General features: G+C 36.6%; 1 protein-coding gene across 3 annotated transcripts in view; it reads left to right on the forward strand.

Annotated features, from left to right (window-relative positions):
* NAA35 (N-alpha-acetyltransferase 35, NatC auxiliary subunit) overlaps nucleotides 1-25,822 on the forward strand; it is a 97,184-nt gene that overhangs the window by 29,378 nt on the left and 41,984 nt on the right. For 2 of the 3 annotated variants that reach the window (XR_004350250.1, XM_032634141.1), the window contains exons 7-12: nucleotides 3,774-3,840; nucleotides 3,922-3,965; nucleotides 5,170-5,220; nucleotides 5,885-5,968; nucleotides 6,797-6,911; nucleotides 25,078-25,256. Coding sequence is in view for 2 of the 3 variants with exons in the window: in XM_032634141.1 (XP_032490032.1) it covers nucleotides 3,774-3,840; nucleotides 3,922-3,965; nucleotides 5,170-5,220; nucleotides 5,885-5,968; nucleotides 6,797-6,911; nucleotides 25,078-25,256 (540 nt within the window). In the remaining variant the exon portion in view is untranslated. The remainder of the gene's footprint in view (nucleotides 1-3,773; nucleotides 3,841-3,921; nucleotides 3,966-5,169; nucleotides 5,221-5,884; nucleotides 5,969-6,796; nucleotides 6,912-25,077; nucleotides 25,257-25,822) is intronic. The other variant, XM_032634143.1, reaches the window with a different exon arrangement.

Raw genomic sequence — 25,822 nt, forward strand, 5'->3', positions numbered from 1 at the left:
CTCTCACTGTCAGCTTGCTTTCTACCATAATGGGATATTAGATACAGTCAGATGTAATTAGAAGTATCCCATCTTCTCATTATCACAAATGCTAACCTGTTATGGTATCCACACTGTTGTTAAAACGAAAGTATCCCTGTGACATTCTAAGCTCTCAGCCCCTCCACTGTGTTCTAGATTCCCCCCCCTCTAGCCTACTGCAGTTAGTATCCCTTTCTTTGTATTGTGTTACTGCTGTATCCTTCTCTACTAGATTATTCTTACTGGCATATAAACATGTTTTTACATGACTCAGTTTAAAACCAAAACACCGCAGTTCCCTTGATGCCATGGCTCCTTATATCTACAGTCTCATTTCTCTGCTACCCTATATGTACCAAAAACTCCTTGAATGAGCTGTTAATATTATTTTACTTTCTCTTTCATTCTCTTCTCACCCACACCAATTGGACATTCTTCTACCACTACAGAAACTGGTTTTAGCAAGCTCCTTAATGATATCCGTCTTGCTAAATCCAGTGTTCTCACTCCTCCCTCTTCAGCCTGTCGGCTTCACTAGACTCAACTGACCACTTTTTGAAATACTTTCTTCTTATCTTCCTATTATGACAATCTGTTGGATTTCTTTCTTTCTCACTGGTTAGTCCATTTCCTGTGCTTGCTCCTGTAGATCTCCAGTTCTCTTGGGCTCTCCCTGGGTTGATTTCCTCTAGTTCTGTGGCTTTTAATACCAACTATAAGCTGATAAAGTCCAAATTGATATCTCTAATCCTGATTTCCTCCTCTGACTTTCAGACTCAAGCAAGTGCCTTCCTGAAATCTTCCCTTGGATGACCAAAGGAAATACAAACTTAATGTAGTTAAAATTGTGTTCCATTTCTGCCCTTAAACCTGCTCCTTCCAAACTGCCCCATCTGAGTAAATGGCATCATAATTTACCAGTTGCTCAGACCGAAAACCCTTGATTGTACTACAGTTTACCTCATATTCAGTTCTTCAGCACATCATGTTGGCTTTACCTTTTAAATATATCCTGATTTCAACAACTTCTCATCATTTCTGGTTATGGTATCAGTCCCGTTCACCATCAGCTCCTGCTTGGAGTGTTGGGTGGTATCCAGTATCTGGTCTCTCTGGGTTTACTTTGATTTTTGTCCTCCTTAAGTCCACAGAGTTTCAGTAGTGATATTTTAATGGCAGCATCTGTTGACATAACTCTTCTGCTTCAGACCTCCAATGACTTAGATTAAGTTCTTGTTACTGAGGTTTGTATTTATTACACAGACCTGTGATAGTCTCCCAGATGAATGCTTTTCCTTAGACTCTTCTTGGCAAACTTAAGGGTCCACAGATGGGGCTTACAGGTTGCTTTTTTTTCCCCCTGTTTTGTTTTTTCTACACAGTGTTGGGCTACTTAATTTTTTAAAACTTGGTAACATTAAAAAGTCTGATGATTTTACATTAAATTAGGTTTTTGTTCTGAAAACCTAGGAGACCGTACCAAACTAGTGCTGTATTCATTCATGACCATAAGAGGGTAAGCAGCGGCCTACTTCCTTTAGATGACATGTATGTTCTCTCATTTGCCACAGTCTCCACCACTCCTCAATGTAACTTGTAACCAGCCTGATGTTCTTAGTAATGTTAACGGCCAAATGGCCCCTGCCCTGAAGTAGCTCATCATTCCTTCAACAAATATGTTTGAATAGTACTCTGTGCCAAGCACTATTCTAAGCCCTAGAGATAAAGCATGAATACAACAAAGCCCTGAGCTCAGAGATTATGCATTCCTTGGGACAAATAGTCAGTGTGTAAGTAAACAAATTACATATATAATGTCAGGTGCTGACAAGTTCTGTGAAGAAAAGTAAAGTAGGGAAAGGGGATATAAAGTGGTGGAGGGTGCTATTTTAGAGAGAATGCACAGGGTAAACCCTCGTATGAGAAATTGACATTGAGGGCTTCCCTGGTGGCGCAGTGGTTGAGAGTCCGCCTGCCGATGCAGGGGACACAGGTTTGTGCCCCGGTCCGGGAAGATCCCACATGCCGCAGAGCGGCTGGGCCTATGAGCCATGGCCGCTGAGCCTGCGCGTCCGGAGCCTGTGCTCCGCAACGGGAGAGGCCACAACAGTGAGAAGCCCACGTACCGAAAAAAAAAAAAAAAAAAAAAGAAATTGACATTGAAACAGAGGTTGGAATATAGTAAGGGATGGAGCTTTGTAAATCTTTTGAAGAAAATCAGTTTGGGGAGGGGGTTTCAGTGGGTACAGAGGTCCTGAGAAGAGTATGTGTTTGATATGCTTGAAGACAACAAGAAGGCCTGTGTGATTGCAGTGCAGTGAACATGGAGATGAGTGGTAGGTAGGAAATGGGGTTGGAGAGGGAGACCAGGGCCACATGATGGAGGACCTTAGAGGCCATGGGGGAATTTGGGATTTTACTGTGAGGAAGAAAATTCCTGAAAAGTTTTGAGTAGAAAGTGACATGAAATGGCCTATCTTAAAACAATCCCTTTGGCCTTTGGTGGTGAATAAATTATATAGCAGACAGTTGTGGAAGGTGGGGGACCTGTCTGGAGACAGTTATAGAAGTGAAAGATGGTGGATCCTTGAACTGGAGATAGCTGTGAAAGGAGTCAGACTTGGTGATTAGAATTTGGAGATAGATCCTACAGTGTTTTCTGATGGATCTGATATGGGTTTCAGGAAAACAAGATGACTTGAAATACAGGTTTTCAGCCTGAATAATGGGATGGGGGTGCCTTTTAGCAATGTGGTAAACACTAGGAGAGTTCCTATTTAGACATGTATAATTTGAGAATCCTGTTTGATGTCCAAGTAGAGATAGAGTATAAACTTCATCTGGAGCGTAAGTTTATAGCTCTGTAATACAGCCTGAGACTTTTGAAAGACCCAGTCCTGTGAGGCATACAATTCTCCTGAGTTCTTTCAGACTAGAGACATTGTTTGTACTTCTGTTTGTCAGATATAGTACCTGACATGAATTGCATGCTTACTGAATGTTTTTGTTAAGAGTCCAGAAATCTCACTATAGTTCTGGCCACTGCTGTGAATATTTGTTATTTCATTATATTAGGCTTTTATATACATTTTTATAAGAATCGTAATATGGCAGAAACACTCCTTTAATAGAACTTCTAACTTCTTAGCTGAAATCAGCCAGATATTATTAAACTCTTCATAGTGAATCCAGCAAACCACTTAATTTGCTGGTATCCCAGCAGTGTTTTAAATGATTTTGGGAGTGGGAATCCATGTATGAATCATTTGTTTTCTTTACAATGGGCAGAAGCGGGAATGTGGTTTTGCTGTCACTGAGTAATTCTGTTTGAGAAGACTTAACCTTTTAGCCTAACAGTGTGTAAAATGACATATAATAAGTTTTGAAGAGTCTTGTTTAAATTTTGCAAATAGTAATTATTACATATTTATTGTTCACCTGTGAATGTGAGAATTCTTTGTAAGTGGGAATTATTTGTGATATTATCATAAGCATTATTTTGCAAATGAACATATTAAATGCAAGTATGTTTAAATAGCCTAAGGACAGCAATTGAAATTAAGGGGACAGAGACAACATTAGAATGTGGTGTTTTAATGGTATGCCTATGAAGATAGCTTGGATGTATGATAGCAATATTTAGGGTGACATTCCATTACTGTTTTCTTATTAGCAAATAGTGATTTTGTAAGAGAAATATAATGAAAGGTTTTGCTACTGTTCAAGGGCCTAATTATTGCTTTTCTGTATAGGAAGATTTTCAGTCAATGACTTATGGATTTAAAATGGCCAACAGTGTGACAGATCTTCGAGTTACAGGTAAAAAACCATTTATAAATATAATTCACAAATTTTACATTTGGATTTGTTTCCTTTTAAAATCATTGTCTCTCTTTCTAGGCATGCTAAAAGATGTGGAGGATGACATGCAAAGAAGAGTAAAGGTATATATTTTTTTCTCTTTTTTTGGTATAGGATATTTATATTCTTCTAAATGGCAGGTTAACTTTAGCTAATTACAGATAGCTAGTGTAGGTAGGACCACCAACTTTCTTTATATATGCTGTACCGTTTTTTGGTAATGAATTAGAACACTGCTAGAGGGGTTTCTGGTGAAGTAGTGTTACTTTCAAGTGTTGAAAATTTAACCGTTTCAAAGTTTTTCAATTTTTTGCCAGTGTTTTAAAATTTTAGTATGCTATTTTAAGAATAGCATAAGATTCTAGAATTTTAAATTCCTCAAAGGTAAGGACTACCTTCTTCACCTTTGTATCATTAATAGTTAGGGCAGTGTCTAGAACATAGCAGAAGAGCTCAGTAAATGGAAGCTCCTCAAATCTGATTAAAAGCCTTCTATGAATGATATCCTTTGACCAGATGATCCTGATGATTTTGTTCTCATAGAAATTAAAAATGAAAAAAAGTTACATTTCTTCTGTTTTTTTATACCTGTATAACACAGCATGGTTGTCAAAACAATTTTGCATTATTGTCTTATCAGATATTTACAGTTATTCAGTGCATTAGGCAATAAAATGTACTTTTAGATGAAGAAAATACAGCTGAAAAGATTAAGTAACCTGTCTTGAGTCTTATTAAGGGCATGCCATTAGTAAGTGGCAGCTCCAGGGCTAGAACCCCGATCTACCAGATCTTCCTGTGGGTACTGCCTTGGAATTTTGTCAGAATAGTCAACCATATGTAACACATGTATTAACAAGATGTTTTGCATTTTAGTATAGAACTGATCAGTATTTACCATGTGACTTTATGATGTGATTTTGTATAGGTTACTTTTTTTTCTAACAGGGTTAGTTTGGAGAGCATCAGGAATTTCAGTTAATAGATTTTTTAAAAGCAGGAAGTACTATGTACCATGTGCTTCTGCTTTTCATTGTTCTGCTTTTGCTCTTTTTAATACCTTATTCTTTTGTGTGATCTTTATAATTTATATCAAAATGAACTTTCTGTACATAGTATTAATAAGAAAATAAATAATTGATACAGCTTTTTTCTTCCAAACATTTTTCTTCAAATAAATTCTTGCATATATTCAATAAATTAATTTATTTCTTTACCTTGTATAATTGTAATCTAATGCTTTTACAGGTTTGTGTGTGTTTTAATGTACCTTTTTTAAAATTTTAGAGTACTCGAAGTCGACAGGGAGAAGAAAGAGATCCAGAAGTTGAACTAGAAGTAATTGAACTTATTTTCTGGTAGATAATATCAGAGAAGTTAATGTTGTAGTTTTATGAACTACGTTATAATTTATGGAAGCCCTTTTTAAGGTATTTCTTTACAAATTGGACATTGCAAGGGAGTTTATTTCCCTTGTATTTATTTTGATAGAATTATAATACAGCTCTTTCAAATACGTGATTTCAAAGCTCTTCAATATTCCTGTGAGGTAGGAAGAAAAAAATGATTTTTTTTTTTAACAGATGATCCACCAAAAGTTGGCAGAATTCAAGAACTTACACAGTATCAAAAGTTGTCAAACCTTTGTTAAGATCCTAAATTTTCTGACTCTGCTTAAAGCACCTTTTTATCAGTCCTTTTAAAAATGCTAATTAAATCAGTTTTGAAATAATAGTGTAACTCCTGACTTAGGGAAAAATCAGTGCTCTTGACACATAAGCTTTATTATGTATTTCTATTTCGATAAAATAGGCTTTGTTTTATTATGTTTTCTGCAGCTCATTTTTCAGACATTTAAAAGACTATAAGTGAAGGTGTTTGTTATGTATTCAATAGTAAGTTATTAACACTGAGATTTAGGACTTAAAATACTATATTTTAAAATGAAATTTCTTTGACAGACTTTGCATCTTTTAACTTTTAGTCCTGTCTTGTTTTTTAGCACCAACAGTGTTTAGCAGTATTCAGCAGAGTGAAATTTACTCGAGTGTTACTGACAGTGCTTATAGCTTTTACTAAGAAAGAGGTAAGGGTATTTACTATAATCTAAATTTTAGTGTTTTTTTTTCGATGGAATGCTTTATTTTGGTAGTTCTGAGACTTTTCCATTGAAATGTATATGCACACATATACAGCACTCAGCATTTGGTGTGTTTACATCAGAGTATCCCTGATTTTCTCCAAAAGTCACATGAATTTTACATTCTGCTCCATAACATGTCCATGTCTGTTGTTGATATAAAAATAACATATTACGTATTAGTTGGTAAAATAACAGAAGCTGAAATTGCTTCTGGGTAGTTATTGTGAATTGGAGAAATTAAAAATGAGAATTTTAGGTAGGCCTCTTTCATTCAGTTAAATAATTAACTTAGATTTGTGTGGAATAAATGGTGAATATTTTTGTGTGTATATTGCATTAACTCTAAGTAAATTATAGACTAATTTGTGAATAGTTAATAAGTGGTAAGTAGAGATCCAACCTTTACTAACTTCTGTAATTCTGTTCTTTTTTTGAAATTTCACCTTGATGAATGATTTAGTAGGAATGTTGCAATTTCCCATTTTCTAGTTGATTGCATCTCTCTTTTTTTTTTTAAACATGAGATTAGTAGAATAAACCAGAAATGTTTCCTATTGTTCTTTAATGGCTCCTACAATGTATAGATATGGGTAAAAAAATTATTTCTATCCTAACAGGATCTGGGCATCCTATATTAAGTGAATAGTTTGTGAAAACCAATGTCATTACAGCAAGCATTTAATTTCATTATTGTTTATAGGATTTTCCTATTTAATGTATATCTTTCAGTGAAAGAATATGTAAGAATGTTTTTGGTGATTTATTTGCTAGACCAGTGCTGTTGCAGAAGCTCAAAAATTGATGGTTCAAGCAGCAGATCTTCTTTCTGCCATTCATAATTCATTGCATCATGGCATCCAGGCCCAGAATGATACTACAAAAGGAGGTAATTGTCTCTTTTGCTCCTACTCTTTTTTTGTTCTTTCCCATCCAGCATATATAGTGTTTGGTTTGTTCTAAAATATCCGTTAAGTCAGTCTATGCAGACTTTGGAATGTTTTGCTCCATAGACTTATATAGAGTGTTTATGGTACCTTCTTTTTAAATTTTTTCTAGACCAGTTTGCCATCCCCTGTATCTTACTGTTTGGGTTCTGAATCTTTACCCTGTCTCGTGATCAGGCTGTGATGTCAGCAGTAAATCGTTCTTTTTTAATCACGTCTCCCCTCTTACTCCTTTGAGAGATCATCAGCTCCGTTACACAGTCTTCCCTGACCCCACCAGGCAGGCCTAGGTATTCCCTCTGTGGCCTCATTGCATTCATACATGCCTTTGTTACATTTTTTTAGTATATCATATTATAGTTTACCTTTTGTCTTTCCATGAGATTTTTAGTACTATTAGGCCAGAGTCTCTTCTTTGCATGTCTCTACAGTGCTTGGTACATTGTTGACAGGCAGTAGATTTTATTTATGAATTAGGCCTTAAAAATAAAAGGAATAGTGTACCTTTATTGTAAAAGCTCCAACTGAGTTAGCATTTTAGTAATGTGTAGCAATTTTGGTTATCCTTAAAACCATTAAAATGAGATGATATTTGTATTTTAAAATTAGTTTTTCACAGTTGTTAGTCCTCTGACCAGGAAGTCCAGTTTTATTGATTCACACTCTTTTCCTTTTTCATCCTTTCTCCTCCTTTTAGAGACAGAAGTTGTGGTATTCCCCTTCCCATGAATTTTTTTTCTTAATCAAAGGTTAGGTAGTGGAGCAGTCCAAAAGGTAATTTAGTTTAGGAAATCAGTATTATCTTTATGGATAATAATTATACTGAACTTATAAATTCATTATTAATTCATTACCATTTTCTCCAGGAGAGGGGAAGATAAGTGACTATTAGATGATTGACTAGGTGACATTCTATAACCATGGGACCTTAAAAAGAAAAAGGTTTTTATGCATAGCAAGCTATCTAGTACATGTTTACAGAGAGGTAAACATATCTACAACTCTTCAATACTTTGAAATCTAGTGCAAGAATACTTTATGAAAACCACTGTAAAATACATTGCTTCCAAATAATTTGGTTGGTTGGTTGGTTATGTATCGGTAGGGTATTGTGATGCAAAACAAGAGTCTTTCAAATGACTATTCTGATGCTCCTTTTGCCATATCCTGACTACTGTGGGCTGTTCTGGTCTATAACTGAGAATAATAATTGCCATGGGAGCATTAGTTGCCCATGTGGTCTGTGGCTTCCCTGTAGTTCAGATCAGTCAGCACTTAAAAACAAGCAAACAAACAAACAAACCTGTGTGTATATTCTCAACTGTTTCTCTGGTTTTATGGGCTGTTGATGAGTGAGCTTTAGGAAGATGGCTTGCATAAAGTTGGTTTGAATAAACTAAGCAAGTGAAGTTTTAAATTTAGGGAGTATTCACTCTGTGCTTAGTTAAACACTGTTTAAGCTCACTTAATTTAACTTTGTAATTATCCAACTGAAGCGTGAAGCTAAACAGTTCTGTAATAAAAAAAAAGTGAATGCCTTCTCAGCAATGTTTATTCTAAGAAAATGGTGATAAAGCCATAGTGTAGATTAGTTTTGGTCTCAGGTTATTCATTTTGCCTTCTTAATATTTTTTTTTTAATTTATTTTATTTATTTGTTTATGTCTGCGTTGGGTCTTCTTTGCCGCGCGCGGGCTTTCTCTAGTTGCGGCGAGTGGGGGCTACTCTTGGTTACAGTGCACAGGCTTCTCATTGCGGTGGCTCCTCTCCTTGCGGAGCACGGGTTCTAGGCTCACGGGCTTCAGTAGTTGTGGCACACGGGCTTAGTTGCTCCACGGCATGTGGGATCTTCCCGCACCAGGGCTTGAACCCGTGTCCCCTGCATTGGCAGGTGGATTCTTAACCACTGCGCCACCAGGGCAGCCCTGCCTTCTTAATATTAGTACAACTCCAGCTAGTGACAAAATGACTGTGTAAAGCTTGAAATTGCTGAACATTACTTATAGCTTCTCATTGAAAAGCTACTTAATCAGTGGGAACTTGGAAACAGCAGTGTAAAGGGAGAAAGTAGGAAGAATCAAACTTGATTCAAGGATTACTTGCTGGTGGGTTTACTCAGTGGATGTGATGTGTTGAAGATGAAGGAGGCAGAAATGGTTTGGGAACAAGAGATGCTTAAGGAAGGCAGCTCAGGTATGACGAATGGGAGTTTTTGACGCGGTGACATGGAACAGTCCACCGGCAAAGTAAATATTTTGCTCTGGAAAATGGATGGAAGAGCAGGTTTTGGAGTTATTTTCATGTTAAGTGCTAATTAAAGTTGAAGGAGTGGATATGGTTCTTCAGGGCTTGCTGAGTTCAGGACCTTGAGTTAGAACTTTGTTGAAAAAATAAGAAGAGGATCCAGTGAAGCACATGTTGCTCCTTGTATTTGTTTATGCTGTTGTATTGCTTGTGAATTCTGTACTTCTTTTTATATGTCTGTGGAATTCTTCAAAATAATGTTCAGATAATTTCTTCCAATGAGATTTTCCATGTTCTACTTGTCAAAATTTATTTCTCTTTCCCATATTCTTTTATAGTTATCTGTGGTTTAGGCTTGGTTTACTCTTTAGAATGCAAGCATCTTTAACATTTGCTAATGGAAATGAAAAATTTAATTAAACTTATGTTGCCTGAAATTGGTAGGTACTTTTGAAGTGTATCTCCAAATCTGACGTTCAGTTTCAAGAGGCCTTGGAGAATTCCCTGGTAGTCCAGTGGTTAGGACTCTGTGCTTTCACTGCTTCAAGGCACGGGTTCAGTCCCTGGTTGGGGACCTAAGATCCCACAAGCTGAGCGGCACGGACAAAACAACAAAAACAAAAAGAGGCCTGTCATTCTTTTGAAAAAAATTAAAAGGCGTCTGATTCAAGTGGTAGATTAAAGACATGCATTTACCTTCTGAAACCTTAATGAAACAATGGTAAGTGTTTGGATATTTTTAAAAAATAGGTATAATCAATAACGAGGAAAAGGAAAAGAAGACAATAGCAACAGAATTTTAGAAGCTGGAAAACAGAAGGACATTGAGCTGTCTGTCCACAAGTAACTGAGTTCTTAGCCACTGATAGGGAAAGTCAAGATACAGTCCAGTTTATACTGCAGACCTCTGAAGGGCCTCATTTTTAGTATACCAGATACCTCTAAAAATGAGGATGAGAATTAATGGTGATGAGAACTGGTTGAAAACTGTTTAGAAACAGAGATTTCCTCCCCATTTTCTCCATGGTAACATTCCTGAGCCTCAGAATACTAAAAGTTTATTCTCTGGAATAGGGGAGCAGAGAGATTCTGAACTGAGAAGATACCAGACACTGTTGAATGGTACACATTATGGGGAGCTAAGTGGTAATTTAAAAACTTATTGTAACACCTGTTCTCCCCTTTCCTGCACACCACGTGAAGCTCTAGTTGTTTTTCCCGCCTACTCAGCTTCCAAAACAGTGCAGCCTGGCTATTGCACTTCACCTAAGAATTTGGAAGACCCTTAGGGAAATCTGGCAAACCCAAGAGATGGAGAAAAACATCAGCAAAATCTAAATTTATTGGTATTAGCAGTTCTCCTGATAAAATGGTTTGGTAGAAAAGCCTAACCTAATTCATAGAGCTCTTAATGAGGTTTTGGTCCTTTAGTTTCAAGCCCGAGTATATAGTCATGGGGGGAAATGTCTAGCCTATAAAAAAGGCCAAAACAGGCAAGCAAACAAAAACCTTTAAAAAAAATTTAAAAAAATAATGCATATATAAAACAAAAATAAGATGTTATTAAAAAAAGGGAAAAAAGAGTATATTTGAGGTTCACAATATAAGAGCAGAAATCATTAAAAAATAGAAAATATAGAACATAAAGTTGAGGAAATCTTAGAGAAAGTAGAATAAAAATGAACAGGTTGAAAATAAGGAGGAAAAAAGTAAAAATACTATAGGATCAGTCCAGAAGGTCCATTGTCTAATAAAGATAAATAATAAACAAGATAAATGAAGGATAAATTGATAAAAGTTTTTCCAGAAATAGAGATCAGAAAATAGAAGCAAAAAAAAATATCACTTGATCATTTAAGAAGATTTCCTGGAAGGAAATGAAGCAAATAACCAGGTTAAGAGGGCCAGTTAAGAGTTACCCAGCACAATTAGGATGAAAGTAGACCTCTTATCAAGGCATATCATCATGAAATTTTAGAATAGTGGGGAAAAGTAGAAGGTCCTAAGAGATTTGAAAGGGAAAAGGAAGTGCACACACAGAATCAAGACAATGTAATCAAACTTCGACAACAGGAATGGAAGCTAGAAGTTAGTGGAGCAAAGAACAAAGTTGAAGTAGTCACACTTCTTGATTTTAAAACTTACTGCAGTGCTACATTAATCAAGAGAGTTTGGAACTAGCATAAAGATAGACATAGATTAGTGGACTAAAATTGGAAATCCAAAAATGATCCCTCATGTTTGTGGTCAGATGATATTTGACATGAGTGCCAAGACAATTCAATGGGGAAAGAAAAGTATTTTCAACAAATGACACTGGGACAATTGGATAACCACATGCAAAAGAATAAAGTTTGGTACCCTCCCCAACCCCTTTTTCACATCATAAACAAAAATTAACTCAAACTGGATCAGTGACATAAATGTAAGAACTAAAAATATGAAACTCTAAAACCTAGACATAAACCTTAAGAATCAATAAAAAGAAACATTAAGTCAATGAAAAAATAGGCAAGGGATCTATATAAATTAGACATTTCTCTGAATAAGATTTACAGATGGCCAATAAGCATGTGAAAAAATAGATGTGCCATGGGAAATGCAAATCAAAACGAAAAGATACCACTTCCCAACCACTAGATGGCTGTAATCAAAAAGACAGGTAGTAACAAGTGTTGGTGAGGTTATGGAGAAACTGGAACCTTCATACACTGCTGGTGGAAGTATAAAATAATGCAACTGCTTTGGAAAACAGTCTTGCAGTGTCTCAAAACGTATAATGTAGATTTATCACATGACCCAGCCATTCTAATATTAGGAGTATATATACACCCAAGAGAAATGGAAATATATGTCTATACAAAGAGTTGTACATTAATGCTCACAACACTATTATTCATGATAGCCAAAAGGTGGAAACAACCCAGATGTCCATCAACAGATGAGCAGATAAATGCTGTGCATCCATGCAATGGAGTAGCATTTGGCAATTAAATGAAGTACTAATATCTGCTACAACATGGAGGGACCTTGAAAACATGCTAAGTAGAAAAAGCCACTCACAAAAGATCGTATATGATTTTAATTTATATAAAACATCCAGAGTAGGCAAATCCAGGGAGACAGTAGATCAGTGGTTGCCTAGGGCTGGAGGAGGGTGGGAAGAAGGAGGACTGCTAATGTATATGGAGTTTTTTCTTAGGGTGATGAAAATGTTCTGTTTTTCATGGTGGTGGTGGTTTTATAACTTTGAATGTACTAAAAAACTATTGTACACTTTTAATAGATGAATTATATGGTATGTTAATTATATCTCAGTAGAATTGTGATTAAAAGGAAAGCAGTGGACCGGTGTTTTCAGAATTTGGGGGGGAAATGGTTTCTAATCATTGAATCCTTTTCCAAAATTATCATTTAATTGTGAAGAAAGATAATTTCAGGTATTTAAAATCTTACAAAATTAATCTCCCCAAAAGTTTTTCAAGGCTACTGGAATGTGCTCCATTAAAACAAGGGAGTAAATCAAGGTAAAGGAAAGTATGGAGTTTAAGGAATATAAGAATCCAGCATAAGAGAATAATGAAGGAAATCATAGGGTGATAGTGCAGCAAGATCATAAGATACTATATATCAGAGCATAATACATGGAGGACAAGTCCAGACTGAACAAAGTCACAAGGCTTGAGGGTAGATGGCGCAAAGTAGATACAAGATCTGTTGTCACCAATGAAATTGATACAATAGCTGTTCTCTTTAATGTAGAAAAAAGAGATTTAGAGAATTGGCAAAGGATTTGGGGTCGAATTAAAGTGTTAAGTACAGGGCTTCCCTGGTGGTGCAGTGGTTGGGAGTCCGCCTGCCAGTGCAGGGGGCACGGGTTTGTGCCCTGGTCCGGGAGGATACCACATGCCGCGGAGTGGCTGGGCCTGTGAGCCGTGGCCGCTGGGCCTGCGCGTCCGGAGCCTGTGCTCCGCGGCGGGAGGGGCCGCAGCAGTGAGAGGCCCGCGTACCGCAAAAAACAAACAAAAAAAAAAGTGTTAAGTACATACAAACAAAGCAAACAAAAAGTAAGAAGTGATTAACTTCAGAATATATATGAAAGTAAAACTTATTTCCATGTTTGCGAAAGTTATCCATGGCCCAAATATGAATGTAATTTACTTAATCATAATGGTGCTGAACATTGATTATAATCAAAATTTTGATCTGTGTTGCGAGGTGAGAGGACAGAAGTGTATATATGCGTATAATTTATATGTGCTTATAGCTGCTACTTCATATCTTTTTCATTATCTCTTTTTTACACATATCATCTCCTTTTGAAGCTGGAGTAAGTCAGATAACGTGTAAAACTGAAAAAATATGAAGTAAGTAGCACTATAAATTTGGTGATATGGAGGTAAATACCAAAAGAGCTAAGAAGAAGTGGAAGACATTGCCTCTGGGAAGAGAGGAAATAATGGAATTGGCAGGAGAGGGTGGACAGAAGATTGTTAGTTTTAATAAAAACCTTGTTGAGCTCTTTGATTCTTAAGTGGTATGCATTTATGACTGAGTAAAAGAAACTAAATTAAAAGTTAATGTGAATTAAAAGTAGATTAAAATATAGTTTAGAATTATGATGGTTTATTGTCTGGTAGACAATAGGGTTAAATAACAAAAGGGTTAAATAACCCTTTAACCTCCTGAGGGCTGTACTTGGTGCTAAAGCAGAAATTATGCTGCCTCAACCCAGTCAACTTCATATGCTGGTTTGACAGTGCACAGGAGAGGTGGGAACTGACTTCTTTTTAAAATCACCACCCATTAGAGAGGCCTATGTCATGAGGTACTAGTGCCAGGAACTTGAGATGGTTTTACTCTTTTTTTTTTTTTTGTGGTATGCGGGCCTCTCACTGCTGTGGCCTCTCCCGTTGCAGAGCACAGGCTCCAGACGCACAGGCTCAGCGGCCATGGCTCACGGGCCCAGCCGCTCCGCGGCACGCGGGATCCTCCCAGACCGGGACACGAACCCGCGTCCCCTGCATCGGCAGGCGGACTCCCAACCACTGCGCCACCAGGGAAGCCCGGTTTTACTCTTTTAAAACATTTTCTTTTTACAAAAAATAAACATACATCCTCACACATGTGAGGGATATGTGTAATCTAGAGGACTTCTGGTTTTTGGAGTTAAAGATATTTCTGCTGCTTGCTTCTCTTGTCTACAACCAATTGAAAACTATAGGAATATGAGAAACAGAATCCTCTCAACTTCTTAAAAAATAGGAAACCTTTATAACCTTAAAAAAAAAGAAAAAAACAAACAGCCAAACACTGTAACAGTAGGACCCAGATGAGGGAGAACAAAACCCCACCCCTGACATAGCACCACACAATTGGGAGAGGACCCCCAATACTCAGGTTCTATCTAAGGAGTGAAGCATTTGGAGCCTACATCTAGCACCCCAACTTTGACTCCTTCCTGAGGGATAGGCTCCCAAAACACTTAGCTCTGAAAGCCAGTGGGGCTTGTGTCCATGAGACCTATAAGACTATGCCAACCAGAGGAGCAGTTCCTATTGGGAATGCAGTCACTTGCTATGACTGTCCCCACAGGGATCAGCTCGGAGGAAGCAGGCAAAATTGCCCATCTCCTAGTCTTTCCTTGAAAGAGGTTTATCTGTATACATTAAAAGCTGCTGTCTGAGGGCCAAGCATCTAATTTAGCAGACACTAGGGGCCAGCTGCCTGGCTTCTGCCTCCAGCCCACTCCAAGTCACCGGAATCTGCCTGGAAAAGTTTGTACATACATTTGCACCCCAGCTTTTGTGGCTTCTGCCTGAAGCATGGGACCCAGATCTGGCGGTGATAGCCAAAGAGGCTTCCAGTCATGAGTTCCAGAAGACTATAGCAAAGAAGCATTTTTAAACTGACTCTACACCCCAAGGTTCAGCACAGAGAGCAAACGAAATAACCCGTCTTCCAGTCTTTCCCTGAAATAGGTTTAACTCTGTACTTTAAAAGCCGCTGCCTGCATGCTGGGCTTCTAATTTAGCGGGCATCTAAGGGCTGCCTGAAATCTTCCCCAGAGACAGGGGAAGCCAGCAGGCATCTCTCCCACCTTCTCCCCATTAGCCTGCTCCAATAATAAAACCCACTTGACAGCGTCTCCCAAAAAAAAGCTTGTACACACATCTGGTGCCCAAGCTTTTGCAGCTGCCATCTGAGGGATGAGCCCCCAGGTCATCTGGCTCTAATGGCCAATGGGGTTTGTATTCAAGAGTCTTACAGGGCTTTATCAAACAAATAGTTGTTAATGAGTGTAGGAGAACCCTTCCCCATGGCCATGTACGAAGGTCCAGCAAAGAAGGATTAGGCAAAAACAACCTTCTCCCACTTTCTCCCTGGAAGAAGTTTAACTACATACTTATCCAGCTGCTCCCTGAGGGTCCAGCTTCTAAGCAGCATGCATCTAGGTTCTGATTGTGATCCTTCCCATTTGGACACTGATGGGTCTTGGCACACCCTCAACTACTGGGAGCCACTAAGAGCAAAGGAGGCGGCTTGGACGGTCACAAAACTTTGAGAGAAAACTAAGGCCTTGGTCTGGGCTGATTGACGAGGTCCATCTCTTATATGACAATATTCGTCTCCTACATGAGACCACTCCGTCAAGACTGGAAGATATGACTGTTTTATCTAATGCACGGAAACCAACAGAGAGTCAAGAAAAATGAAGAAACAGTGGAATATATTCCAAACAAAGGAATAAGGTAAATATCCAGAAACAGATCTTAATGACATGGAGATAAGTGGTTTACCTGATTGAGAGTTTAAAACAAAAGTTATAAAGATGCTCACCAAGGTTAGGAAGTAATGCATGAACAAAATAAGAGTTTCAACAAGGAGATAGTAAATATTAAAAAGTACACAAGAGAAATCACAGAGCCAAAGAATTCAAAAAATGAACTGAAAAATCGAGAGGTTCAACAGCAGACTAGATCAAGTGGAAGAAAGAGTCAGCAAACTTGACAGGGCAGTGGAATTCATTCAAACAGAGTAGGAAAAAAAGAGATAGATTATGGGATTTGTGGGACAACATCAAGAAGACCAATATGTGCATGATAGGGGTTCCAGAAGGAGAAGAGAGAGGAACAGGGCAAAAAGCATATTCAAAGAAATAATGGCTGAAAACTTCCCTAACCTGGGGAAAGAAACAGATATCCAGATCCAGGATGCTCAGAGAGTTCGAAAGAAGTTGAATCCTAAGAGACCCACACTCAAACACATTATAATTAGTCAAAAGTTAGAGACAAAAGCTTTTGACAATTGTCAAAAGTTAGAATCTTAAGAGCAGCAAAAGAAAAGCAACTGGTTGTGTGCAAGGGAACCCCCCATAAGACTATCAGTAGCTGTTTCTGCAAAAACCTTGCAGACCGGAAGGGAGAGGGATGATATACTCAAAGTACTGAGGGAAAACAAAACAAAAAAGCTGCTAACCAAGAATATTCAGCAGTTGTCCTTAAGAATTAAGGAAGAGAGAAAAAATTTCCAGACAAACTAAAGGAGTTCATCACCACTAGACTGACCTCACAAGAAGTGTTAAAGGAAGTTCTTCATTTGAAACAAAAGGACAGTAGTTAGTAACAGGAAAACATGCAAGTATAAAACTCATTGGTAAAGGTAAATTTATAGTTAAATTCAAAATAATTCTAATATTGTAATGGTGGCAGGTAGACCGTTTATCTCTGGTATGAATGTTGAAAGACAAAAAGTATTTAAAAAACTATAACTGCAGTCATTTGTTATTGGATACACAGCATAAAAAGATGCAAATGGTGAAGTCAAAACCATAAAATGTGGGGGGAGGGAGCTTTTGTATGCATTTGAAGTTATTATCAACTTCAGATAGACTGTTATAAATATGTTTTATGCAAGGCTCATGGCAACCACAAAGCAGAAGCCTATAGTAGATATGCAAAAGGTAAAAGGGAAAGGAAGCATACCAGTACAGAAAATCATCAAATAATAAAGGAAGAGAGCAAGAGAAGGAAAAATGGAACAAAAGAATTGCAAAACAACCAGAAAACAATTAACAGACAGGAAATGGTAAATCCATACCTATCAATATTTATGTTAATTGTAAATGGGCTAAATTCTCCAATCAAAAGACATAAAGTGTAGATAAAGGTTTGTCAGTTTTATCTTTTCAAAAAATTAGCTCTTAGTTTTGTTGCTCTTCTATTCTTTTTCTTTCTCATTTATTTCTACTCTGATCTTTTATTTCCTTCCTTCTGCTAACTTGAGCTTAATTTGTTCTTTTTCTAGTTCATTGAGGTGTAAAGTTAGGTTGTTATTTGAGATCTAATTTCTTAATATATGCATTTATCACTATAAACTTGCCTCTCAGAACTGCACTTGTAGTATCCTATAGCTTTTTGTATGTTGTTTTTTTTTAATTTTTAATTTCTTTCAAGATTTAAGAAAAATTTCTCCTTTGTTTTCTTCTTTGACCCATTGGTTGTTCAGGATTGTGTTGTTTAGTTTCCACATATTTGTAGATATTCCAGCTTTCCTCTTCTTGTGTTCTAGTTTCATACTATTGTGGCCAGAAGGGATAGTTGGTGTGCTTTCAGTCTTAAATTTGTTAAGAGTTGTTTTGTGTCATATCGTATGTTCTATCATGGAGAATGTTCAATGTGCCTTTTTTTTTTAATTATTCTTTGGCTGCGTTGGGTCTTCGTTGCTGCGCATGGGCTTTCTCTAGTTGCGGTGAGCGGGGGCTACTCTTCATTGTGGTGCATGGGCTTCTTATTGCAGTGGTTTCTCTTGTTGCGGAGCACGGGCTCTAGCGTGCAGGCTCCAGTACTTGTGGCTCATGGGCTCTAGAGTGCAGGCTCAGTAGTTGTGGCACATGGGCTTAGTTGCTCCACGGCGTGTGGGATCTTCCTGGACCAGGGCTTGAACCCATGCCCCCCTGCATTGGCAGGCGGATTCTTCACCACTGCGCCACCAGGGAAGTCCCTCAGTGTGCCTTTGAGAAGAATGTGTATTCTATTGCTTTTGGATGAAACATTCCATATATGTCTGTTAGCTCCATCTGGTATAATGTGTAGTTTAATTCCAATGGTTTTTTTTTTTTTTTTTTTTACTGATTTTCTGTCTGGGTGATCTATCCATTGTTGAAAATGGGATATTGAAGTCTCCTGGTATTATTATTTCCCTTTTTAGAGCTCTGAATATTGGCTTTATTTTTGTGCTCCTGTGTTGGATGTATAAATATTTACGTTTGTTATATCCTCTTGATGAATTGACTGCTTTATTATGTAATAACTTTCTTTGTCTTTTGTCTGTTTGTCTTAAATTTGTCTACTTTGTCTTAAAGTCTATTTAATCTGGTATAAGTTTAGCTACTTCTATGCTTCTTTTGGTTTCCATTAGCATGCTTTTTCAATTAATGCTTTTTCTAGCTTTATTCACTATAGCTAAGGTACGGAAACAACCTAAGTGTCTATTGATGGATGAATGGATAACAAAAATACAATATATATACAATGGAATATTAATCAGCCTTAAAACAGAGGGAAATCCTCTTGTTTGTGACAACATGGATGAACCTGGAGGGCATTGTGCTAAGTGAAATAAGCCAGACAGAGGAAAACAAATACTGCATGGTATCACTTATATGTGGAATTTAAAAGAGATAAAGTTTAACTCATAGAAGCAGTAGAAACATGGTTGCCAGAGGCTGAGGAAAATAAGGAGAGGTTGGTAAAAGGGTACAGACCTTCAGTTAGAAGGTGAATAAGGTCTGATGATATGATGTATGAAATGGTGACTATAATTGATAACGCTGAACTGTATAATTGAAATTTGCTCAAAGAGTAAAACTTAACTGTTCTCATCAAAGGAAAAAAATAAATATATGAGGTGATGGATGTGTTAAATTAACTCAGTGGAGGGAATCCTTTCAGAATTATACATATATCAAATCATCACATTGTACACTTTAAATATCTTACAATTTTATGGTCAATTATACCTCAATAAAACTGGAAAAAAATATAAAAAATAAAAGGAACTAGTACATCTTGGAGGAATGGGTGATTTCAGGGCTAGGACAGGGAAAGAACAAGATGAGCCTGGAATGTCTTATTAGCTGGAAGTGAGTAAATGTTCAGAGAATGATGGGACAGGTCAATTAAACACAGAAAACAGCTTAAATGGGCATTCACACAGTCCAAGCTGGGGACAACTTGAGCATCAAAATAAATAATTCTGATAGATCATAACCAATTGAATAAAAGAAGAAGCCATGGTTCCATACTGATATAAATAAATGAATTAATGAGTAGATAGTTTGATGATAATGAGCATACTTAGGTGTCCTTCCCCTGCACCCCAAATATTTATTAACTAGAAAGGGAAAAGGTAACAATAGTGAAGAAATCTGGCAGACACCAACTTAAGTGATCAAAGTTAACACCACTAGTAGTTAGTTAAAATCTCCACTTTGCTGATGGGTTGCAATAAGAACAATATAATGTCACTTCTTTTATAATCCAAAGGTTAACAATTTGAATCTAATCACAAGGAAACAGGAAAACCACATTGAAGGGCAGTATACAAAATTATTGACGTGTTATTCTTCAAAGTTGTCAAAGTTATCCATAGAAGCCAAGCAGAAGAACTGCTCCAGATTGAAGGAGACTAAGAGACAATGAAAATAAATACAACTTGTGATTCTGATGTCGATTTGAAGCATATTATTGGTACAGTGTGCAAAACTTGAATGAGGTCTGAGCATTAGATGGTAGTAATTGTTCATTGTTAGTTCCCTAATTCTGATTGTTGAATCGTGAATATATAAGGGTATGTTTTTATAGGAATAACACTGCCATTGTATTTGAGAGTGATTTGGTATTGACTGCACTTGCAACTTTACTATAAGTTTGAAATTGTTTCAAAAGAAAAATCCACCTTAAAAAATAATGCAGAAAAGCAGATTAGCGCGTATAAAATGTTGATGTTTTGTTTACAAAAGTAACGTTGTTTGAATGGGCAAACAGTGGTATATCCATACAATGAAATGGTTTTCAGCAGTAGAAAAGATTGAATGTTGATGCACACAACATAATGGATAAATCATTGAAACATTATGCTGAAAGGAGTTAGATATAAAAGAGTACAGATTGTGTGACTCTTTTTGTATCAAAGTAGGAACAACTGATTTATTCATGGAGGAAACAGTGCCATGGTTGCTGGGCATGGGAGTGACTGGCTCCCTTTTGGGGAGATGAAAGGGGACCTTCTGGGGAGATGAAAATGTTGTATACGTTGATTGGGGTGGTAGTTACATGGTTGTATATATTTTTCAAAACAATGAACTATAAGCTTAATATTTGTATTGTATACCTCAATAAAGTTGAAAATATATATATATATATAAATAACCACACATGAAAGAAGCTTGTAGTAGTGGTTAGTTCTCAAGAGATTAACTAGTCACAAGTGAGCAGGAGATTTGCTTTTCTTTGTACCTCCTTTTGTTGCATTTGCAACTTTTTAAATCTGTTGCATGGATACCTATTCAAAAATACACACCAAAGAAACTCCAAACTTTATAGATGTGTCTGTAATATCATTTATATGCATATTTTATTGCTTATATAACTTACTGTGACCAGTGATTAGGATACAATATTCATTGAGACTATGCTTTTTGAGGTTAACAGTTGTGGTTAAATACCTTTTTATAACGTGTGTGTGTTGAAATATTTATAACATGAAATTTGCCATTTTAACCATTTTTAAATGTAGAATTCAGTGGCATCAAGTACATTTACATTGTTGTGAAACTGTCACCACTGTCCGTATCCAGAAATTTTCATCTTACCAAACTGAAACTCTGTACTCACTAAATAATAACTCCCCATTTCCCCCTCCTCCAGTCCCAGACAACCACCATTCTACTTTCTGTCTCTATGAGTTTGACTACTCTAGGTACCTCATATAAGCAGGATCATACAATATTTGTCCTTTTGTGTCTGGCTTCTTTCACGTAGCATAACTTTATAACATTTTATAAAGGGAAATCAAGTAGCCAAGAAGTGTAGTATAATATAACAAAACCTCAGCAGCTTCTGCATTGTTTTCTAGAATTCCTTCCAACTTCAGGGCATCTAAAACTTATTTCAATAAGTCTAACTGAAAATTGCCTAACTTGGGAGAGATGTATTATCCAAAAACGATATAATGTCTCTATCTCTTTTGACTTACACACTTCCAAATCTTTAATTTTGGCATCTAATTAATTTTAGAATAACTTACTTTGTTAAGTTAAATCAAAGCACATTGTTACTATAAATCTTTTATCCAAGGACCTTGTGCTGTTTGTAATACTTTTCTGCTATTGATAATGAAGGTCAGTTATCTAGCAAGAACTTTAGTAACTAAAACACTCTAAACCAATGTGCCATAATATTTTGAATATAGTAATTATATGTTATTATTGTATACTTAAAAGAGTGCTAGTGTGAAGGGAAAATCATTTTATTTGGCATTGAAGAATTTTATGTATTTTTAACTGGAAAACCAAGACAATTTTTGTACACCTATAGACTTGTAAAGTCAGAAGAGAGTCTAGAAGTTGTCTGATCTGTATCCAGTTTAATTCAGGAAATCTTTACTGAGCGTAGCACACAATGGGTAGAAAGTGATGTGAATTAGCATCTTTTCTAGGCTCATTTAGTAAGGACTATTCAGGTTATTTTAATATAAGACAATCTTGAGATAAATTGTGTGATAGAGATATATGAAATTTAGTGGGAATATGTTAGACTGGTTTATTCTGGGAGGGCTTGTGTGGTAAAGCTGTCTTTAACTTTTTGTAGTTTGTGTTGCCATGAAATCAGATGCAAACTCCTGCCTGGCTTTTATCCCCACTCCTCCTTAACTCTTCTATATCCTGAATAACGGCTTTGATCTCTTATTATATTTCAGTTCTTATGCTCTTTTCTAGTTAGGCAAGTTACTATGTCTTGTATAGGATGGTTACAGAGTCCTTAGGCATGAGATTCAAGAACAGCTGAGACTTAAAAATAGCTACTAGGATGAGACTTAAAAATAGCTACTAGGAACCACTTTAGCACTTAACCATTTACAAAGACTATGTCCAGAAAAATGTAGGGGGGAAATTTAAATGTGTGTAGAAAATAGAGAGAAACATGTAGATGACTTCTAACTGTTGTGCCTAGGGATTTTGTCCTCACTCTATTTATATGCATCTATTTTTACTTTTGAGTTCAGAGAAATTATGACTTGGAAAATTGCAGCTCCCTAAGGGAAAAAGAAAAACAGCCATATTATCTGTCTTCCAGGCCTTTGATATGCTTGGAATACTTTGTCCTGACTAATATTTTATCCTTTAACTAAGTTATCATTTAGGTCTTTTTTAAAAAATTTTATTTATTATTTTTGGCTGCATTGGGTCTTTGTTGCTGTGTGCTGGCTTTCTCTAGTTGCGGCGAGCAGGGGCTACTCTTCATTACAGTGTGTGGCCTTCTCATTGCAGTGGCTTCTCCTGTTGCGGAGCATGGGCTCTAGGCACACGGGTTTCAGTAGTTGCAGGCACATGGGCTCAGTAGTTGTGGCACACGGGCTGTAGGGCACATGGGCTTCAGTAGTTGTGGCGCACAGCCTCAGTAGTTGTGGCACACGGGTTTAGCTGCTCCGAGGCATGTGGGATCTTCCAGGACCAGGGATTGAACCTCTGTCCCCTGCATTGGCAGGTGGATTCTTAACCACTGTGCCATCAGGGGAGTCCCCATTTAGGTCTTTTCTTAGACTTCACTTCTTTGAAGTCTTTCATCTAATTTTTACATGGATAAGACGCTCCTCTGACATCCTGAGCTTATCCTCACTGAATTATACTTGCATCTTGTGTTCATCTAGACCAGTGTTTCTCAACTGGGGCTTCCCAGGGACATCGGGCAATGTCTGGATCCATTTTACAGTTAGGAGGTTGCTACTGGTATGTAGTGGGTCGAGGTCAAGGATGTTGCTAAACATCAGCTGTGCAGAACAGCTGAGTTTCAAAAGTTAATATTGTTTTATATTGCACTTTTTTGTTTGTATAAAATTGAAGTCAGAATATATTGTGTTTGTTATCCATTTCCCATTAATATTTACTTCTTTCCATGGTAATATAAATTTTCATGAGTGTATTATTATGTATTTATCTTCTACTTGTGGTTTAAAGCCTAAAAATAGATGTATTAAGAGTAAATGCATATTCCTGGGTAATAATTTTCCATGCATATTAGAATACTTTCAGAGAAAATCAGTGTAATGGACTATTTAAGTATCTGGATTCTGTGCGTTTATCATTAAAGTCTGAAATGTATTCATGTTAATATGGTAAAGAAGCTTCTTACAGCATCGTTACTACTACTTTTACCTTAGTTCTAAATGAAGTATTATAGATCAGAAATTCAAATTATTATAGTGGTGGCAGTCTTTCATTTTATTTTGAGCATGCATATCTTGTCATTCAGCAAACAAGTATCCAGTACATGTTATGAGCCAGGAATTTGGTGTTTGGGATCCAACCCTGTTCTTGCTTTCAGAAGAACTCAGAGAGAGAGACAAATGATGTAATCCCACACAGACAGTATAGTAGTATATATACAAAGAACATTGTATATACATCATTGGGAGGAACAATGATGAGAGAGAATTCAAGCTATATCAAGTTCAGGCTAAGAACAAGGGGGTAGGTTTTACAGGTAGAGAGAATAGTTTGTATAAGCAAAGAGGCATAAAAGGACATGATACTTGTAAGTCACTGTGCTTGTTTATATCTTATAGTACTTAGGGAATAGGAAGTATTAAAAGATGATTTTCAGACAAAGGTAAAACCATGACTCTTATACAGATATAAAAGTGAACATGTGTTAAGAAACTCATTCAGTGACACAACCAGACATGAAAAGTTGTAAAACACACGTTTATATGGAGTAGTGGAATATTGAAATAAATTATAAATGGAGGCAAAACATTTTTCTATAGAGTATAGAAGAAGTCGGTTGAATCTCTACCAGACAGAACAGAATTTCATGTTTATCAGTTACCTACAATTTCTAGATTTGTAAAATAGGTCCCATAGAGTCAGTCTGACAATGCATACTCCATTGGAGTACAGAATTTTTTTCTATAAAAGTGGCAGGAAATTTCAAGTTGAGAAAGACTTAGTTTGGAGCTTTCTACTATTGTGAAAAGTGAGATCACCAGAGGACAAAGAATGGAAGAGAGGAACTCACCCTCAGGTCTCTTGTGATACGTCATTTTCATTGTGAATTTCTGGAATTACATCTCAGTGCAAAATGCATTCCAAACTCATGGGATTGGGATGAGGACTGTTTTCCTCTGCCGCTTTACATTACTGTGTAGTTGAGTGTGAGTTGATTCTGCAGTTCAGAAAATGAAGGGAAGACAAGCCTATGTTTGTGTTCCCGTTTGAAACATTTCTTCACAGTCTCATGGTTAATACAGCATTGCCCTTTTATTTATTCTGAGAGAATATGTTAACTCTGTTTTATCCCATTCTTGACTTGGAGTTAATTTTGAGGTAGAAACCTCTCTCTGTCACCACTACCACCACCATGTCGGGAGGAAGTACGATTTTAGGTTATTAAATCTGCTTATCTCATTTTTAAAATGTGTGTGTGTAGATACATTAATTGTAAATTATAAAATCCATTTAGAGAATATTGTGATTAGAATTCAGAGATGCTTTTGAAACTGGCCTTTTTCTTTTTATATTTAGTAGTATTTGAGGTTTAAAATTCAGAGAAATGTTGAAAATGTTACCTTTGTTTCTTTTTAGATCATCCCATTATGATGGGTTTTGAGCCTCTTGTTAACCAGAGACTACTTCCACCCACCTTCCCTCGATACGCAAAAATAATTAAGAGGGAAGAAATGGTCAACTATTTTGCAAGATTAATAGATAGAATAAAAACTGTCTGTGAGGTGGTCAATTTAACAAATTTACATTGTATCCTGGTAAGTACAAATCTCTATTCTGGAATGTAACTTTGATTTAACAACAGAATAGTTTATTACTTTTTGGAGACTGACCATCCCAAGGGTAAATAATGCTGCTCACCTCTTATCTGTGATATCTGGAGAGTTAAGTCGTGTGTGTGTGTGTGTGTGTGTACTTTTTGTATTTAATCCTCATAAGGATTTTATACTATCCATTCTAGAGATTAAGAACCTAAAGTGTGGAAGAAGTTAGATAATTCACCCAAGTTTTAAGAATGGGGCTTTGAATCATCAATTCTGTGTTCAGAACCTTTTATATAAATAAATGTCTGTGTTTATGCATGCAGGTATACATATACACGTACATATATATGTGCATATGTATAAATATTTTTTCATATAAAAATTGGATCATGGTATTTGGTAACTTGCTTTTTTTCATCACTAGTCTATACCACGAACATCTTTTCGTGTCAACAAATATACATATTTCTGCATTATTTTAATGGCTACATGGTATTGCATTGTAAGTATATACCACAGATTTTTTTAGTCCATTCACGTTGAATTACATTTAGGTCATT

This window comes from Phocoena sinus, chromosome 6, assembly GCF_008692025.1.
Source record: "Phocoena sinus isolate mPhoSin1 chromosome 6, mPhoSin1.pri, whole genome shotgun sequence".
In the NCBI taxonomy this organism is placed as follows: Eukaryota; Metazoa; Chordata; class Mammalia; order Artiodactyla; family Phocoenidae; genus Phocoena; species Phocoena sinus.